Source organism: Harmonia axyridis, chromosome 2 (assembly GCF_914767665.1).
Source record: "Harmonia axyridis chromosome 2, icHarAxyr1.1, whole genome shotgun sequence".
In the NCBI taxonomy this organism is placed as follows: Eukaryota; Metazoa; Arthropoda; class Insecta; order Coleoptera; family Coccinellidae; genus Harmonia; species Harmonia axyridis.
This window is the reverse complement of record NC_059502.1, coordinates 55,215,566-55,236,005: the sequence shown is the minus strand read 5'-3', so window position 1 is coordinate 55,236,005 and position 20,440 is coordinate 55,215,566. Positions and strand designations below refer to the sequence as shown.

General features: G+C 36.8%; 1 protein-coding gene across 1 annotated transcript in view; it reads left to right on the top strand.

Moving 5' to 3' along the window:
- The window catches only part of LOC123672242 (protein scabrous-like), a 78,744-nt gene that overhangs the window by 6,203 nt on the left and 52,101 nt on the right, over positions 1–20,440 (top strand). The window contains exon 2 of the mRNA XM_045606270.1: positions 13,400–13,766. Coding sequence (XP_045462226.1) covers positions 13,400–13,766 — 367 coding nt within the window. The remainder of the gene's footprint in view (positions 1–13,399; positions 13,767–20,440) is intronic.

Below are 20,440 nucleotides of genomic sequence, written 5' to 3'. Positions count from 1 at the left end.
CACCGTTTTAGGAATAACGGAAGGTATTTGCATTTTTTTTATAAATTTTTCGTCGGCACCGTCCGGTAACTAGGCTGATATTTGAATGCTAATGAGCGTAGAAGACTAAAAGATAGAGACAGAAACTGTTTGGAAATACGGGTAGTGAAACACATTAGGTTGGACGATTTTCATTGTAACCAAATTATCTGATTCCGTTTGTTATCGTTGCACGAGCACAAACTGTACGTACGTATTGCTTTCAAACTGTTTTCCAAGCCGAATTTGATTATTAGTTCTCTTATTCCGACTAAGCAAACTTGATCACGAATTTTCCTAGTTCTTCGGAGCGCATCGGTGTTGAAACGATTCTACTTCCATTATACCCTTTAGTTTGGTGATATCTCCCAACTTTGGAAAATTTCAGAAAAAAAAATTATATGAATAATTCCTCAGTGTAATAAATATAGATAGAGGGAGCATATGTCATTTTCAGTAAGCAAATGTTTTAACAGAACTCTAAAAGCCTTAAGACATAAGTCTTAATGCAAAATACGTTGTAATGTCGTTTGTAGAATGCCAAATTCCTAAGGTCGACGAAGAATCAACAAACCTGGGTTTTCGTCAACACTACGGTATACATCATCAATATTTTCAGTTGATCTTGAGCAACGCACACTGCTTCGACGTCACATTACTAATTTGTACCAACAGCTCAGATTTTTCCACCAGTTTGACTATTGCCTGCCAAGAAGGATGCATACATTTTTAAATGATTTTTTTCGAATTTTCATTGTATAATGTTCTTTCACTGCAGAATTTCCTTAGAAGATCAATGTAGTTTTTGAGCAAAACTAAAAATTTGACAGTTATTTTTATCATATCTGAAAAAATAAACGATTACGATGACTGATATAAACGATTTCGAATTTTCATTATGAAAGCACCTAATTCCAAGGGTCTTACGTCTTATTTGGTTTTATTGGTCTACGGTTCCTCACCACTGAGGTAACCAATCCTTCTTAGTCTAACGCACGATGATCGATAAGCCCCGGTTAAAGTGATGTACAATTTTTTTGGGAAAGTGCTCAAAGGTGTTCAACCCCTTTTCATTTATATCATGAAAGCTTCTTTTCATCATGTTTCATTTTAATAGCTCAATATATTACAAATATTTTCTTCTCTATTGCTAATAACAATCATTCCTAGGAAACCTAAATTGAATTATTTCTGGAATCATACAGATTATCTGGTTTCTCAAAGCAAATTCAAACTACAAAATAATCTGATTCAGTATTCTTACCCTCGCTATGCAACTAACTTTCTCGGATTGTTTTCAGTCTAGGAAAGATTTTTTTTTTCCGACCTAGGACTCAAAATTTGTTCCTATCTACTTGTTTTTTATATAAGTAGGTACACTTTAGATTTAAATTTGATTACGCTCAAAACTAACATCAAGAATATAGATATATTTATTAAATGAAGATATATTTATAGTACACTAATTACTACGTTTTTTTTTAATCGTTCAAGAATGTTTACTTCCCCCTCCAAATATATTATATGCTACTTTCACTTCATTTCTGAAAGAATATTCAATATATTCTTCGGCAAAGAAATTCTTAGTCTCATTGACCAACATTCTTCCAGATCGCCGACGGAAACAATGACCTGTGTATTTATCTGTATTAGGAAAATTCAAACATTTCGCAAAAATTTGCGGAATCTTTTTTTTTAGTATTTGAAGAAGAATGCTAAAATTATAATCATTTTAGAAACATTGGTTAATGTCTGAAATTAATTATAATAGCCATAATATCTCATGGCTAACAGACAATTTTTTATTTCCGGTAAAAGTACCTGGTTGGTAAGAGCGCTGGACTAGTGATTCGGATGTTACGGGTTCGAGTCCCGCTCGAGAGGAGGTACTTTTTCGGAAATGAAAAATTGTCTGTTAACCATTGAATATTATGCTTTTATGATTATATTATCACAAATAGCATGTTTTATGCGAAGAACACCACTTTTTGAGAAAATAATGTATAATACTTACAGGAAGGCTCATTCTAGCACTCGTTCATTCAAAAATTAAACTTGTGGAAGGAAATCAACGCCTTCTGCACCTGTGCTATAAATAACTATTTCACTTCTTTAGAACCAATCTACTATATTTCATCCAAAACACCCCCTCCATAGAAAATATTCCAAAGTCCCATGCTGAGCAGTATATTAAGGGCACCACACACGTCACGAGCAATGAATAGGTCACGATAACAAACCGACGAACCTACCGAGAAATGAACGTCTCTTTCAGTGCGCGTCGAAGAATTCCAGCATGAAAAGACACAACAATGCCCGCACGTTCAAAGGAGCCGCAAATCAAAAAATCGCACCCCCAAATCATGGAAATTCGAGGCGACGATTCCACGCCGTATTGTTCTGTCGTTCGAGCGAATCCGCATCAGCGAGGTAAAAAGTCCCCTCAGATCCCGGGATTGCACAATAAAATATCGGCCGAGGTCGAAAGTGCGGCGAGGTCGGGAAAAAAACACGATGCCGACACGTCTAAACGTCGTTCCTCTCTTCGAATCTGTCACCATTCTGATTACGTTCGTTTGATCGATTCGTTCTCGGGTAACTTGGGACGACGAAAAATGGAAATTATACATAGACGTACAATTTTGCTTCCGCCGTTTTTTTTTTCGAAATTCGAGGCTTTATTGTGAAAAACTGGTTATAAATTTACGGTTCAAAGTATTGTCCATCGCTGGCATCTTCTCCCATCTTTCGGGCATCTCGCGTTGAAAAAACTGTTCATCTTTTGAAATGATCCACGATCGATCTAATTTTGTACTTCTTCATAAGACCGGAAGTGCTGGTCAGCCAGGCCGTATGCCATTGATCGAAACAAGTGATAGTCCGAGGGAGCAACGTCTGGAGAATACGGCGGATGGGGTAGGACTTCCCATTTCAACGTTTTCAAGTATAGTCTTGACCACTTTCGTAACGTGGGTTCGAGCATTGTCATGCTGTGAAGTCACTTTATAATGTCTCTCGTTGTATTGCGGCCGTTTGTCCTCCAATGCTCGGCTCAAACGCATTAATTGTTTTCTATAACGATCGCCTGTGACTGTTTAAGTCGGCTTTAACTCATAGTACACTACACCGAGCTAGTCCCACCACTATGACATTGGAACCGTGAATATTCGTTTCGACCGTCGACGTGGAAGCTTGGCCGGGGTATCCCCATGATTTTTTTCACTTGCGATTATCGTAATGAACCCATTTTTCATCTCCATTCTCAATGCGATGCGGATATCCATTCCGTCTTTGCCTTGCAAACAGCTGTTCAAAAGCAAACAAACGCCGTTCAACATATCTGGGCTGTAACTCGTACGGCATCCAATTTCCTTGTTTCTGAATCTTTCCCACGACTTTCAGTCATTTCGAAATGACTTGTTGCATCACTCCCAATGATCCTTTCAATTCTTGTTGCGTTTGACTCGAGTCTTGATCAAGTGATACCTTCAATTTTGCATCTTCGAAAACCTTCTCTCTTCCACCGCCATGCTGGTCTTCGACGTCGAAATCACCATTCTTGAAGCGTTGAAACTACTCTCGGTACGTTCTTTCACTAAAAGCGGCCTCACCAAAAGTATTTGACAGTATTCGATGAGCCTCAGCCGCAGATTTCTTCATATTAAAGCAGAAAATTGAAACCTCCCGCAAATGACGATAATGTGGCTCGTAAGCTGACATGTTTGATTGAGAATAACTTTATGATGCAGACACAAATCAACTAATATTTCGATGGCGTTTTTCTACAAATAACTAAGCTTATTGTATGAATATTGGTCGGAATACTTTATGACATTTTGAACCTAACCTAACATTAAATAAAATGGAACAATATTAATTTCTACATATATGTAAATAGCAACAATAATTGTCTTGCCAACTTTGTGGCTACTTCAGTAACCTAACCTAACCTAACCGATACAAAATAAAGCTCGTAGACAAAATTCGAAGGTTGACTGAAAAATTTTTAGAAAACTGAAGAAGACATTGACATTTGCCAACTGGGATTTTCAAACTATCGGAAGACAGATTTCATATTAACTTCTGAAATCTGAAGATAATACAATTAAAAAAAAGGAAAAAGAATAATTGCCATGTAATTTCATACCAGTACAGTTAAATTTTCTAAGCAGGATCGTGCTAGTTTCTAGAACGAATAAAAAAAAAGATATATCTCTGCATAGAAGTGCATAAAAATGTAATCCTCAACCAAACTAATTCAACATTCAACAGTCTATGAGTGTACGACACCTTAATATATCTGAACGTGTTCAGTAAGATAAAACGGAATTATAGCCTCATCTCCTGAGGTGGAAATGGTCTGCATGAGGAACATGACGAAATATAACATGAAAGATATAATACATCTCCTCTTGTTGGATAATTTACATGACAGTTCAGAAAGTTACTTCGTAAACAGTCGTAAAGTAACTCAAGCCCCCTGAATTGCTCATAATGATTTCATCTCTTGTACGTACCTTGGATGCTGCCAGTGTTGAGAAGATGTACGCTTCTTGTGCGATATTGCACATAATCCAGTTTCTAAATTATGTAAGGGGGTATATTTGAAGTTCTCATGAGGTCGGAGTTATATGGCGAGAGCAGTCGTTGATTCATTGAAACTTGATTAACAGTGCATCATTATGAGATGGCTTAAAAGTCTTTTAGGTACCTATATACATTTGATAACCGCTCGTTGGCATCTATGAATAGCTGGTAATAGTCTTAATTTCATCATTCCCTATATAACTTTGTTAATGGTTCTTATATTATGATTTAAATATGTAAGAGATCCATTAAAGTCAGTTATACTCATGTATCATACATTCAGGCACATTTCACGGCTTTATTGAAGTATGTACATACCTTTCTATTTTTTTGATGTTGTATTTTTCTTGTCAAATGTCAAAAGATGACCAGATAGCGGGCTATTCGAAATGAAGCCTCTTATTGCAAACCCCTTCATAAAGGAGCTATTACCACAGCATCTATAGCTACAATCACGTACCGTTTCAAACAATGCACTAATGCTTGCGGTCACAAATTGAATTGATTGGAACGGTTAACAGAATTCCGTCTAATCCACCAACAATACAGAATAGGTGCAAGCAAAGACTCCATTCTGTGCTAACACCGTCCAAATACTGCAAGGCATGTGAACTCGGGGTAGAGCAGTCCAAACGGATTTGGAAATTCGAGAATCGAGTTAATTTTCACGGTATCGAATTCAGGATACCTGCTGGTTCGTAAAATTCGAACGAACCTTCGCTTCAATTCCTGGCACCTTCGCTTCAATTCCTGGCAGAACAGCCAGACGACCAATCACAGATATGAATTATTCATTTCATTCCAGATATCGGTAATTAGATTTCACTTCGAATAGGACTAATAAATTCTGTCATAATGAACTTTGGAAGTTTTCTGGACTGGAGGGTGACGAAGGGCTGAATTGAGCGAAGGTTATGAAGGCGATTTTCACGTCGAGAGCTCGACAATTTTTAAATTCCATTAACCCGCTGATCAAAGACCTTCCCCTGACCGGGCTATTTCCTTCAACAACATTGTCGATTTTGTATACGACCTGGTCCCAAAGAAATCTCCTTTCAGCCTGTTCAAATATTGAAATACTCGAAAGGTAGCGGAACTTCAAAGGTAGTTTCAAAAGGTCGGGAAGAAATAGTGTTGATGTCTTGATCAAAGGGTTTCGAAATCTCCTTTCAGCATAGAAAAATTACTGTTTTTTCTAATTTGAAGATTTTTCATTAACAGCAAACTTTTCTCCTATTCTATATTTTCATTTCGAAGACAGAAATTGTAGGTGTTAAATCACCGTCTAATTCAAATTACGCATTAATAAGTTATAATAAAATATTGCTCAATTTTGATTATCATCCTGAACTCAAGCGTCGCATCACTAGTTTTGTTGCGGCACCTACACTCAGAGTTTATAATTCTAATTTGTTCACATTTAAGGTGATTTCAAAAGGGCGTGTGTTTTGACATCTTCGTTTTCCATAGAAAAATTGTTGGTACTTCTGCGAAGATTTTTTGTGCTCATAGCAACTTGAGTATATTATCTCTGTAATAACCATATTTTTTTAGAAAAAGATCTCTGCGATAGTCCAACTCAATTGTATTTTGAGATAACTATGACTGCATTTATTACTCAATTATGATATCTAATACTTCCTTATTTGAATAGAAAGAAATGCAGTCGTTTTATTGAGAAAACTGTGTTCGAAAAAATATATCACTATTACTAAGGCGTTTTCTGAAAAAATCTGTGCAAATAATGAAATAGAAAATGGATTTGGATAATATTTTCCGAAACCAATGGTACCTACTGTTTCGGTTCGATGTGGAAAACCTTTCATTATTTTTCATATAATTCGATTGGTCGCATTTTGTCTGTAATACCATTATAATATTGAACCCTTTGATCATATACGTTTTTGTTCTGCTGGCAAAGGTGATACCCTTTTAATAGAGTTTCACGGGCGGTTAACCAAGAAAGGCATAGTTCTTGAATATCTACCTTTCTCGTTTCATATTAATTAACATGGAATGTTGAGCAATTTGTGTAGCGAAATTTTCATAATATCCGCTAAATAACTTCATTCTACATTTAGAGTTCTTTGAAGAAATAGCAACACTACATACTGAGACCGAGATATTAACAATAATAATAAGTCCTACATTCAACAGGTTCATTCCCAAGTACAAATAATATGTGAAAAAAAATAAGAACATAATTACATCATAGGTATATAAAATAAAATTCATCAAAAAATATATACAAAAAAAAATAAAAAATTAATATTATTTTATATATATATGAGTACCATAAAATATGTATCTGAATTGTCGTCTTTCTTTTTCGAAAATATGTTTGAATATTAAAATTCGAAATTTAGTAAGTTAATACAATAGTAAGTTCAATAAATCAATATATACATTTTCTATATTACACAAATCTGAAAAATATTTGTATACATTATATGTGCTCCATGAAATAGGGATGACTTATAATATGCGCCTTTTATGTCTGAGATGCTTTGGCCATCATCATTTAGTGATCCGATCATTTAATGTGGAAGAATACTGAAGAATACGTAATCCTCAAGTCAATTCATTTATCTTTTAGCTATTCTCTTCAAAGAGTAGTTTCGAGAATTTTTTTTTAGTTGTTGCAATAATTTTTGACAATGAAGAAATCATTATGTGAGGGTTTATACAGAGTTTATGTAAATTTTCATGTAGCGATAAAATACTTGATATTCGAAAATTATGATAAAACGCAGATGAATTTAAAAAATAAACTTCATAATCAATGCAAAACAGTACTGCTACAACGTGAAGTAACATACAGGGTGCGGCACGGAGGATGGATGGTTTTAAAAAAATAATAAAAGCGTTAATTTTTACTCAAAAACACATTTATTGACGGAATCAGATTCTCAAGGAAATAGCATTTGAGACAGTCAAGTGTGGAAAATCACATCAGGCATGTGGTGGCCGAAATCGGTGATGCAGTGCTGGAGGCGCTCTTGGAAGTTCGCGTAGACTCTCTCCAACATCGCTCTCTCAACTTGGGCTTGGTCTCGTATACTCTAGCCTTGAGGTGTCCCCATAAGAAAAAATCGCATATGGATAAATCTGGGGACCGGGGAGGCCAATGAACATCGCCAAACCTGGAAACAAGGCGACCAGGGAAGAGAGGGCGAATAACGTCCATTGATGCGCCTCCAGCACTACATCACCGATTTCGGCCACCACATGCCTGATGTGATTTTCCACACTTGACTGTCTCAAATGCTATTTCCTTGAGAATCTGATTCCGTCAATAAATGTGTTTTTGAGTAAAAATTAACGCTTTTATTATTTTTTTAAAACCATCCATCCTCCGTGCCGCACCCTGTACATCTGTTGGCTCAGAAGCTTAATTTCAGCCTCATCAAAACAGTTTTCATTAACCCTGGAGACAAGCTCAAATCCTATTCACAAAAGGAAACCCATTACCAACTGCAGAACTAAGTAGCAGAAAAAAATGCCGTTTCAACTTTCTGCACACCTCCGGAACTCGAGTGGAGATTAAGCTCAAAAACACAATTCGAACTTAGTCCGCAGTGCTTCCGGTGACGAGCAATCTTAACCCCTCCTCTCTCCCACGTAAAGGGTTCCGTAGGAATTCCACGCTCCGAACGAAGTCAATCTGATTTTCGGTTAATGAAATTTATGATGGAATTTTCCCCGGCATTCAGTCGTCTCGAACTGGAACGAATTATCTCGATTGAATTCCTTCGCCGATGATATTCTGGGAGGAAAAGTTGCCACTCGTGTCCCTCGTGGCCATTGAAATATCGTCAATTCATCAGTTTCGTTCAGACTTCTTCCAAACCTCGTTCGGAAGAGTGGCGTTGTCAGATTACCTTTCTATATTGAATATTCAGGGGCCACTTTCAATGCGGAAAATTTCAAATGAGGTCAAATTTGCGGAGATTGCAGGTTTAGTTGCGAAAGAGGAATGGGAGGAGTGTGAATGCTATGATCGTCGATTTAGATTATGGGCAGGTATTGGTTTCGAGATTAATCGTAATAACATTATAACAATGAAATTGTATCGAAAAATAAATAAAGGTAATTGACAACGAGGAATAAATTCCAACAACAGTTTATAATTTGAGTTATACACATATTATATAATAAGTCCATTTTCATTCTCTTAAATTTAAATTGAAATTGAAGAGGTTAAAGCACCGTTTAATTCACATAATAACATTGCGAATGAATCATCTTCACATTAATCACATGTTGTTTGCTATCAAGATTCCACGTTATCTGCATATAAGTACATTGCCTTCCCCTGAACTCAAGCAACGAGCCACTAAGTCGTGAATTTCCATCTAATAAAACCTAGTTTCAATTTAAACATACTCCGATGCATTTCAGGGATCTGATATTCCAAGATCCAAAACGATAAAAATTCATCTGACTGCTTCAAGGGTGACAATCTTCACAATTCGAGAAAACCCAAACCAACGTCACACCCATTGAAAAAGTAGAGATGCGTGACCGCGAATAGCCTCTTGACGTAACGCAACCCCTCATTAACTTTCTTCACACTTACGACAGTCGACGAATGCTCGCAGATCTGAAAACCTGACATCCTCCACGCTCGTCATCCCTTATATCTCCGCAGATGCAAACAGACTTCTCTGCTTATGCTTGATACTTTCAGCGAGCGTCAACAATTCTTAATTACTGCAACTCTAAATGTACAAACACGACAATCATTCATAAGGAACTAGATGTACTGCTCAATTAGAGGCATTAATTTTAATTCAAAGCAGAATATTTTGGGGATTGATTGAACATATATGTAGGATCCAGTTATTGTTCCCTGTAAATAATTGAGATGGTCAACCGGATGCTTGGAGACCTATTAGTTTCTTCAAGTGTCGAGGGCATGACACTTGGGAAAGTTCGAAGACAATACGGTCGTACCAGATGTGTCACATCTGTGTATCAGGTTCTAGTCTAGAATATTCGATTTCCAGAAATCCGCGAAGATCTTTGTGGGCGGTACGGCAAAATTCTTATTGGACTAGGGGATGGTACTTTCCCTAAGGGTGTGGTCAAGCCGAAAGAAGGGAGGTCGATATTCGAAACAGGGTAAGTTCCAATCGGCAGAGAGTCAATTCAAGTTAAGTCGAAGACGAGTTAAGTTGAAGGCAAGTCTAAGACGAGTCAAGTTCGGTCGGTCAACTTGAGACGTAAGACGAAAAGACGGTTCGCGGACTAGATTAAGACGAGTCGCGAACGAGTTAGAGACGAGACGACCGAAAACTTGAAGTACGACGAAGACGTGATAAACGAAGACGTTTCGAGTAATTAAACTAGAGTTAAAGACGAAATTCAGTACCGTAGTGAGAAACTTGTAATTAAGACGTAATTAGGATCTTCTCAATACCGAGTTTGTACTGTATAAGTGTGGCTTTGTAAATAGATGTAAATAACTTAAAAGAGTTTAATTATTACAAATCCAACAAAGTCACGCAGAAAAAGACGAAAGGCCAGGTAATCGAATCATACCTCTAGACGATCGATAAACCAAGCCTACATATATCTCCAATGTTAGTTTTCAAATTCTCAATGAATTATTAGTGTAAATTTATGATTTCTGATAACCTATTAGGCCAATTGAAAAGTTCCCGGTCTGATGCACACATGGCTGTGCTCGTATAAAATCCATATGATTTTTAGTTAGTACCAACCTTCAAACGATATGTGTCAAAATTTTACCACAGTCCGACGATTAGTTTGTTTGTGAGATATTGCGTTGTGAGTGTAGCTACTTTTGTTTTTTGAAAAAATATGGAAAAAAAAGAGAAAGGAGGAGAAAGCTGTGTGCAAAATGGGTGCCGCGCGAGCTCACAATCAAAAGCAAGAACGTATTGATGATTCTGAGCAGGGTTTGAAGCTGTTCAATTGCAATAAACTTGCATTTTGCAATGGATGAAACATGGCTCCATCATTTCACTCCGGAGTTCAATAGTCAGCTGAGTGGACTGCTCACGATGACCCGAATCCAAAGCGATTTCAGAACAGAAATACTCGACTACCTCCCTTCCCTCAGGCACGGCAGCGTACTTCGTAATGATATGTTAATAATTAAACGGTCCATCGATTGAACACCAATTTGGCAAATTGGAATGGCAATAAATCAGCCCTCCTTCGGGAGATATTGCGGATTCATATCGGGAATCGGGCATTCATGGTGTGCCAATACACCGAACGACCAAATCGTGCGTCGTAATCGATACTCCGACCACATGAATCGAATCATTGTTTGCGCCCGTTCCAATTGGGCCAAACGGCATGAATTTATTCCCCCCGTAAATGGCCCAGACGTCGTTCGATAAATGTGTGATCGCAAGATGGATCGCATCAATCAAAGGGAGAAGAAGATTGTGTACGTTTGTGTGTCTGTCAGTCACTTTGTAGTCTAAACGCGAACCAAATTGTGGGTAGTCGGATTGTGGTTCATGATTGGCAAAGTTATCTGAAGTATAGTCTGTTCCAAGAAGAGAAATATTAAAACTATAGATCTACCTAACAAAAGGAATGTGATAAAGCCATATTTTCTAATAGTCAGGCTGCAGTCGAAACATTGAGGTCACTTATCATTGATTTTAAGATGACATTGGAGTGCCAAAGGAAACGAATAGGCAAGAAGTTTAGTCTAGGAAATAAAGAGGCCTTTTGTCAGAAAAGGAACACCAATTTCTTTCATTAGTCCAGAACCTTTGTGTGTTATAGGTAAATGTACCTACAAGAAAGAGTTTCAGGAGAAGGAAAAACCCGAAAGAGAAACACTGGCGAAATCTTCTTAGGCTGGATGATTCCAAAAAGTTCCTAAGAAACTTTGATACTGCAAGATTTAAGAAGTTTTTGGGTCTTAGCAAAAATATGCTACCCCCCCTCTCTGGATTCCATATAGGGCATTGCAGGAAGCACCTCATGAGAATGAGTCTAGCAGAAAACGACGAGAGCAGATTCTGCGAAGAGAAGGAAGAAAAAATGCTTTGGGCAAAAGACTCTTAGAAATTAAGTAGTAACCTCCTTGAATCTATCCCAGATACTGCAGTTTATTAGAACTTATGTAACTAGAGGGCGAGCTGTAGACTAAAACGAATAATGGTGAGAAAAGCTCTGATGGGCGCACAATAAGATCGCATTGCATTGATCATTAGTCGACATAGTCACCTTCAAGAGTGATACATGTTCTTCAACGCTCCTCTGAACTTTTCTGCAGAAAGATTCACTTTGCTTTTGGAAAAGACTTCAACCTCGTAATAACTTTTTCATTAGATCTAAACTTCTTCCTTGGAGTACTACAGTTGTAGTCGATGAAGCAGAATCTGAATAACACTTATTAAGACATTGCTTCGCTTACACAGTTTTTCCAATAAAAGAAACAGTTTTTTATCAATTTTTCAAGCATCCACTGTAGCATCACCTAACCTTCAATATCTCGATCCAGGCGCAATTCTTTGATTTTCAGACACATCTAAAAGTCAAGCTTACGAGAAAAAAGTGGAATGTTACTGGCAGTACTACCTGTGCGGGAAGCCCTGGACTCATTGAATGACGTGTTAGTTGGTAATGTGAGTCATGAATTGAAACAATAAAACAAAATTTTGATCATATCTGATTCGTAATCATTGTTCAATAAACTAAAATCTTGTATTTTAAGTCGGTTTTTTCATCGCTTAATATTTTTTTGGTTACAGTTTTGATTCAGCATTATGAAAAACATCAAAATTCTGCTTGATGGCGCCTTTTTTGGTAATTATCAGCCTTATGAACCGCCAAACAAGTTTGTCAAAAGCAGCGAAGAAAAATAATCTCAATCTAAAATTCATTTCTAACACGTTTATGATGACGTTATGATTCAGAGGATCAAAATTGCGGGATCTGCGGGATTCAATATTAAAATTGCATATAGATAAGACAATAAACGCGCAAACGTCTTTTGAAACGTCCCAGAAAGCAATGAACCACTCATAAGTTAAGGACGAAGATGCAACAATCGCAACTGCTGAAACTACACTACGATTCATGATCAGCAAATTGGAGAGTCATTATAACTTGACATTGAGTAAATAAATGGTTGAAGTTTTATTTTCCAGGATAAAAGAGCACCGTTCATCAATGACAAGTATGGTACCATATTTAGACAACCCAAGCAAATTTCTGGGATAACAGTCAATGTCTACAAATGGCCAAGAGGATATTTGTACTTCATAGCAAATCAACACTACTGAATGAAATTAAAAGTTTGACTGACAGGCTGCAAATAGAGACGTCTTTACAAGACAAAACACAATCCCAAACCGAAGACCATTTCACTAATGCAGATGAGGATAAAGCACCTTTATCTAATCTAGCGACGAGACGTGAACCATCGCCTTTGAATTTAGCAGTTCAGAAAAATCTTTTTGTAGCATCTAACCCAGGAAGATTCCACTAGAGTGTTTATATTTCGGTTTTTTCTTTCTTCTGATACTCTTTTTTGAAGGATATTTACCTATACCATAAGAAGTGTCTAGGATGAAGCAGAGGTTTGTGCTTGTAACGAAGATTTGAAGATGTATTCTTGTCTTGTTTCTACACAGTTTCTCACTGTTTGTGTTAAGGAAAACAACGTTGCCATTCTTCATGTTACTTTTGCAATCTTTGTGTACATTTTCTAATATATTTATATCGCATCCTAAGACACTTACTGTCCAGCATTGTATACAGATAAGATAAAGATACTAAACATGACTTTCTTTTACAGAAAAGACGTCGATCTGGTACGTCTCGGCACGACCGATCTTCCTCAAGTCCAGACCTCGACGACAGAAGAGAAAAACGAACATCTGACCATCAAGTGGCTGTCCAACGCCGTCTCCGAACTCAGGACCGAATTCGGGGAAGTACAAGCCGCCGTCAATTCTACCGTGATCCTCCAGAACCACGAACAGCTCGATACCGAATTGAGTTTGCTTAGGAGTGACGTAACCAATTTGAACAGTCAACTGGAATTGGCCAAGAACGCGAACGAGAAGTACGAGGCTAAGCTGCAGATGCTCCAGGAGGAGATGGCCAACCTGAGGGAATTCAATAAGGCCACTGCCACGAACTGCGGCAGACTGAAGCATCAGGTAAGCTTTCCATTCGATACATTCCTCCGGCTCGTGTGCAGAACTAATTCGAGCAGCGGTAATCCCTAATCCGATTTCCAGTCGGTTTATGTGATCGGAAAGGGATTTTCCGTTTTTTTTTCTAATCCACGTTCGAGAGGAAAAAAATGACAAATCGTGTCGTTTTGCGCATTCGAATGGTCGTCGAAAATTTCCGCGAATCCAATTATTTTCGATCGGAGCAGGTTTCTGGAGTTCACTTCGATCAATTTGAGATTTTTCGGTGTTGGATTCTGTTGACGGTGTGTCGGAATTAAGGGAAAAATTAAAATGGAGTTTCGTTCCAATTACTGAAGTCTTCGATTTAACCCATTATTGAACTTTGAAATCATTTGGATTGGAAGATAAGTTCTCACGTTTTTGGAAGTTGCTTTGTTGTATTGTACCGTATTACTTTGTTGATTTGAACTTTATTTGATTTTCATTCTTCATATTTTTTATATATGGTTTTAGTGTCTACTAGGTGTTTCTTGAGAACTGTCTTTTTGACTTCTGAAATCTAAGCACTTCCGTTTATACCTACAGGAAATGAAATATTTTTTTAGATGTCTTCTTCTCTGATTGAATAATCAATTCTGAACAATTTCTGTTTCATTCTTTGTTTTTCCGAATAGATTTCGAAATATCTAAAGATGATGAAATTCATCACACGGTGTCGAATATTGTATCGAAAATTGTGAAAAAATTCGACCATTCATTAGGTACTATTGTTTTTCAGATGAAAACTCTTTTTTTATGATTGTGTTGAGTTCTTTGTGGCAAAATAATAATAGTGTGCTAACCTGATTATGCCCCTGCATTCAATGATTTTCGAGTTATTTAAAAGGCACAATATTATTTTGAACACCCTGTAATTTTATTTTTTTGATTGAAAGAACGTACAACATTTACACATCTTTCTATATAAAAATAAGAATAAGTCTAATGAACAAAATTACTAAACACATTTCCATATTTTTATTGATATTTCAAAAACCATTTGAATTACTGCCAGTGAAAATACATAGTAGTTTAGAATTGAATGCTTAATCAAAGAAAAAAATCATTCAGAACAATCATTCTCATTTCCTGTCTAACTGATACTTGGGTACCAAAAATATTTTAAATAGAATATCGAATAATATCTAATGTCAATTTTAGAATTCAAATAGATCTCCAGACAGTTCGTGTAGGTATCAAAACCTTTATAAATGCTAACATTGGAATTATCCCAACATAACTCTTCACCTAACAGCTAAGCGATCTTACACAAGATAATTATAAGACAGTTGGGAACAAATTCATTTTGTGCATTCATTATTTATGCGTTCCTTTCTCGGAATATTGGTTCTTCCGTGGAGAATTTCTTTGGAGGAAATATTTCCGACTCAGGTGGTCCTTTCCTCAATTTTTTTCAATTGTCCAATTCCTATCTTTAAATTTCTCGGTTATACTTGTGTGGTCCATCTGGTGTGTTATCCGAAGCTCAGCAAGAAGCCACAAATTATTGGCAAACTTCACACTGCCTTGTCGGAACCTTTCCACGTCACTGAGTTAGATTTATCTTCTTCATATACCCTAAACCGGCAATGAATCTCCTAATGGTTATCCAGTGAAAACTGGATAGCTTCTCGCACATCAGGGATGAATTAGGCGCTAATTCAATATAGGGCTGGATTGAAAGACGCTATTTTCCTTTTGGCTACAAGGTAACGGTGACTGAATCTCTTAGTATTACCCCCCGAAAAAATAAAAGAAGACAGAAACCATCGCCTGAAAATGTGAGCTATGTCAGAAAATATAAACATCAATTACAGAACTGCACAAATCATAACGCAGATCTGTAATGGAATTTTTACTCATTTCTTTTATATCTGATAATTCTTCACTCTGTGGATATATCGAATATGTAAAACTAGTCTAATGTTTTCGTCTAAAGAGAAATACTTCTCAGACAAATGAAGATTGTGATATCGTAATTGCTAAATGTTAAGAAATTAAAGCTTTGATAAAAATAAACAGCGAAACTGAAATAAGAACTGAATGAATAATAGCTGCAAAAAATGGGTTCAAACGTGCAATAATAGAGACTTTAGTTACACAGAACAATTATCACAAAATATGGTTATTCAATGCAAAAGATTCAAATCCAAACACGAGTATCTAAATCAGAAAAGCCTTCTTGTTGAAAATAAACGTCGCCCACATCGATATCTTCCGTCCATAAAAATCATTAATCAAGGATCTGAAGCACTATCCATTCACTGAAGTAGTTCCACCAGTCTCATTTTCGAATCAGTAAGGTCAAAAACACCACCAGCCCAAAAACCGCACCAAACAGTGACACGTTTAGGATCAACAATAATTCTAGGATTTTTAGAGTACCAAATGTGGCAATTTTGTTCATTAACGTAGAATCCAAGGTGAATAGGCCTCATCACTGAAGATGATTCTTGATGAAAATTCGGATTATTTTTTAGCTTTTCAAGGAACCAATTAGCCAAGATTTGATGTTGCTGGTGATCGACCGGCTTGAGTTTCTGTGTTAACTGGACTTTGAAATCCTTAAGATCAGAGTTTATGCAAAATACGGTCTAGTGTCGTTGGTAGACTGCAGGATCGACAAGAAACTGACGAAATTGGGTGCTCGTCAACTCTAATGGCTACATCATCAATTTTCTCAGTTGTTCTTGAGCCACCACCATTATTTAGATTCTCCACATCACTAACTTGTCCCAACAGCTGGGTGAGGAGCTGTTTTGCGACGACTCAAAGTGCTTTTGTTCTGCCAAATTTTCACCATTTTGTAGTGACCCGAGTATCTTTCTATTTTTAGTAATGACGTTGTTTTTACTTGTAAAATATCAAAAGATGTTAGTTGCTCTGATAGAGATGAAATCACTTATTGGAAAACCCTAAAAAAATTGTTTTGCTCATGATCAACTACCAAAGAGTCACGTCTGAAACAGTTCAATATTCTTTAACAAACACTCCATTGAATTGTAATGGAATCGGAAAATCTGGAATAGCGTACTAAAGCCGTAAGCCCCAATCGATTTTCAGACATGTACAGATTTTTCAATTGGCGTAGTAAAAAGGTTTCAGATATTTCCGAGAGCAGCCAAAACGATATGACACACTCATTAGTCCGTCTCCTTTTCCACCTCCACGTCCATTTCGACGTGTCACATAAAAATGATGGGGAAAAGGATCCAGGACTCCGTCGGGTCCTGGACTTAACGTTCCCAGAGAGGACATAAAAGTCCGTTATGACAGGTTGATATAAATCGGAATTGGCTCGTGAGAGGGCATCAAATAAACGGGAAAACTGGTGCATTGGGTGACGTTTCAGGTTCACGGGTTCACCGTCAGGATCCTTAAGGATCATTAGCCAGCTCATTTCGCGATGTTCGACTTGTTCCTTTTTCCTCAACGTGGGATGAAAAGTTACGACGATTGTGTCACATCCAGGCGGTGTGGAAGTGAAGTGGTTTCGACGTTTTGAAAGGAGATATATTCTCGAAATACACTCGCCGGCAAAAAATCTCGACCACCTAAAATTTTGCCGAAGTTTTTTGACCAAGAACTTTCGAGATTTTTCATCGATTTCAATTCTTTCTGCACCAAATTTTTTGGTATTGAAACAAATTTCAGAAAAGTTGATAGCTCATTTATACAGAGTGAAGGAAAACATGTATTGATTCGATTTGATTTGATGAAATTCCTAACAATTCCCTGTGGAACAGTTCGAGAAATTCGTAGTTCATGCTCAGTTTATTACAAGGACCATCTTTTTCGCCATCCTTCAATTTTTATTTTACCTTAACTTCTTGATTTCTTTTGAATATACACTATTCAAATAAAATCCTGGAATTGTTTCAGGGAAAAAATTCAATTAGTAATGTTTAAATATTCAGAAATAATTTGAAACGAAACGGAATACATAATTGGCATTTTTCAATATTTCCTATGCCCATCTCTAGCGAAAAATACTGCACGCAATTGTCAAGATATCGAATTGATGGGATGAATAATGAGATTTTGAGGAATGGCGTCATATTCAGATTGCAACGCAAAACGCAGCTCGTCGAGTGTTTCGGGTAGTATAGGGTGTTTTTTTTTCGATGTATATAACTTTAAGTTGGCATTACTGTTCAAGATAGCGACCGATTTAACAGCTGTCAAGTGATTTATTTTCAGTTTGGTTTGGCAATTCATCATGAATAGACTCACGCCTGAACAACGCTTGCAAATAATGCAATTTTATTTCGAAAATAATGGTTCTGTGCGGAATACGTATCCTGATTTTCATAAGCGAATTTTTATTAGCGATGAAGCGCACTCCTGGTTGAATGGCTACGTCAACAAACAAAACTGCCGCATTTGGAGTGAAGCTAATCCTCAAGTGTATGTCGAAACACCGTTACATCCAGAAAAACTGACTGTTTGGTGCTTTTTATGGGCTGGTGGAATCATTGGTCCCTACTTCTTCAAAAACGATGATGGCCAGAACGTTACAGTTCTGAATTGAACAACCATGATGTCGAGGAGCTGTGTCACAATCGATTTATTGAAAGACACGATTGGTGACCGCCTAATTTCACGTTTCGGACCTGTGAATTGGCCTCCAAGATCTTGTGATTTAACACCGCTAGACTACTTTCTGTGGGGCTATGTAAGGTCATTGGTCTATGCGGATAAGCCACAAACCCTTGACCATTTGGAAGACTACATTCGACGTGTTATTGCCGATATACGGCTACAAATGTTGGAAAAAGTCATCGAAAATTGGACGTCCAGATTGGACTACATCCGAGCCAGCCGTGACGGTCATATGCCAGAAATCATATTTAAAATGTAATACCACAAGTTTATCTTGCGGATAAATAAAATTCATGTCAATCGAATAATCCATCGTTGTTTTATTGCAATTTGAAGTTCTATAGCTCTAAAAAAAACACCCTTTATATCATCACGACTAATGTTTCTTTGAATTGCATCTTAGAAATGTTCAATTGGATTCAGATCTGGGCTACAAGCAGGCCATATCCTCCTCAATCCTTGTTGGGCACGTTCTCAGGGCTCCAGTGATCCCATGACAAAACTTGAGAACTTTCAACACATAAAATAGAAATTTAATCAATAAAATAATTTGATTCATTTTGAGCTCATGCAGTGCAGGAACACATTATTCGCCTCATGCATACTAACATGCTCCTAGCCATCCTAAATATGAAAGACTTCGTGATAACCATATTCGTTTGGAGAGTCACTCAACCCTGCAGGACCCAACAGCCTATTTTCTCTTCATTTTCATTTGTAATTAAGATCATTAGGACCCTTTCGGTGAATGCTGCAATCCAGGTTAGTTATGTTTTATTCGGTCCTTTTGAAAGTCGGCGCCGCGGCTATATCACGTAATCAAAGCGATGCGCACAGATTAAAGTGCACATATTCTACCTTTGTTGCGAGCGCTGTAGAATTTCCGCTCTTGCTTTTCTTTGAAAATTTCATGAAAAATTTATTTCAGAAAAAATCCAGAACTTTAATTGTATTCTAACGCTAGCGGCTTTCAAATATAAGAATTCCAGAATTTCATATCAAAATTTCATCTCCTTTCGAGTGAAGTATATCTTTGTTTTTATTGCGGTTTGTAATGATCGACTGATTACTCGTTATTTCATTTGGCGTACTGCGCACTACTATTCTGATGTTAATAATAATAATTTGAGAATTCCAAATTATCAAATTATGATACAATTTTTAGTGTTTTTAATGGCTTCAGTCATTACTTGATGAAAATTCATGAAGATTTGAAAAAAATAAATATAAAACTTTTTAATTTCCGCAGATTCTGTAGAAATTAAGAAGTGTCTATATTTATTTTTATCGAATTTTTGGTGTAGATCCTGAGAATATATCTCCTTTCAACAAAATGATAATAACAACTAATGAAATATTCGATAGGGTTCAGATAGGTTTGTTCACTAATAATCTTCAATACTCTGTTATATCTATTTTCTCATTTGTGTCTATACATTGTCCAAGTATTGAATGAATTCATGCAAAATTCCAAAACCAAACTTTATTTTTAATTTTATTAGTGCAACATTTCATTATGTTATATATGGATGTTTTATTTTGTATATTTTTGTGAAATGATCTCATCCTCATAAATTACGCATATACAACAATATTCTATTCAATTCAAATCATTTCGTTTATTTTTCATTCAGGTAATTTTTTCCTTGATCACAAGAATATAATCCCTCCTCATGTTATTGAAATTACGTACCCATTCAAGAGGCATCTAAATATCCTTTCAAATCGACCCTCCTCAGTTCAATATTCACGAATAACACAATAAGTTCTCTCTGGAGTCTTTTCAAGCCTGTCGAACATCTCTTTTACCTGTCGAATACTGCGAAATATTTCGAGCGAATATATTCTTATCAAAAGAATTCCGTCGAAGTGAAATTCTGTTGTCCAAGGTAAAGAACTCGAGTTTCTGTCGAGACCTTCACCGCAACAGAATGACCGACATTATAATAATACTTACAAGGGGGCTTATGTCTCTTTTGAGTGGACCCGCATGCTATTCGATATGGCGCAAAACGAAATGTGTTTTTATGGCGAAGTCGAACCAGACACCAGGG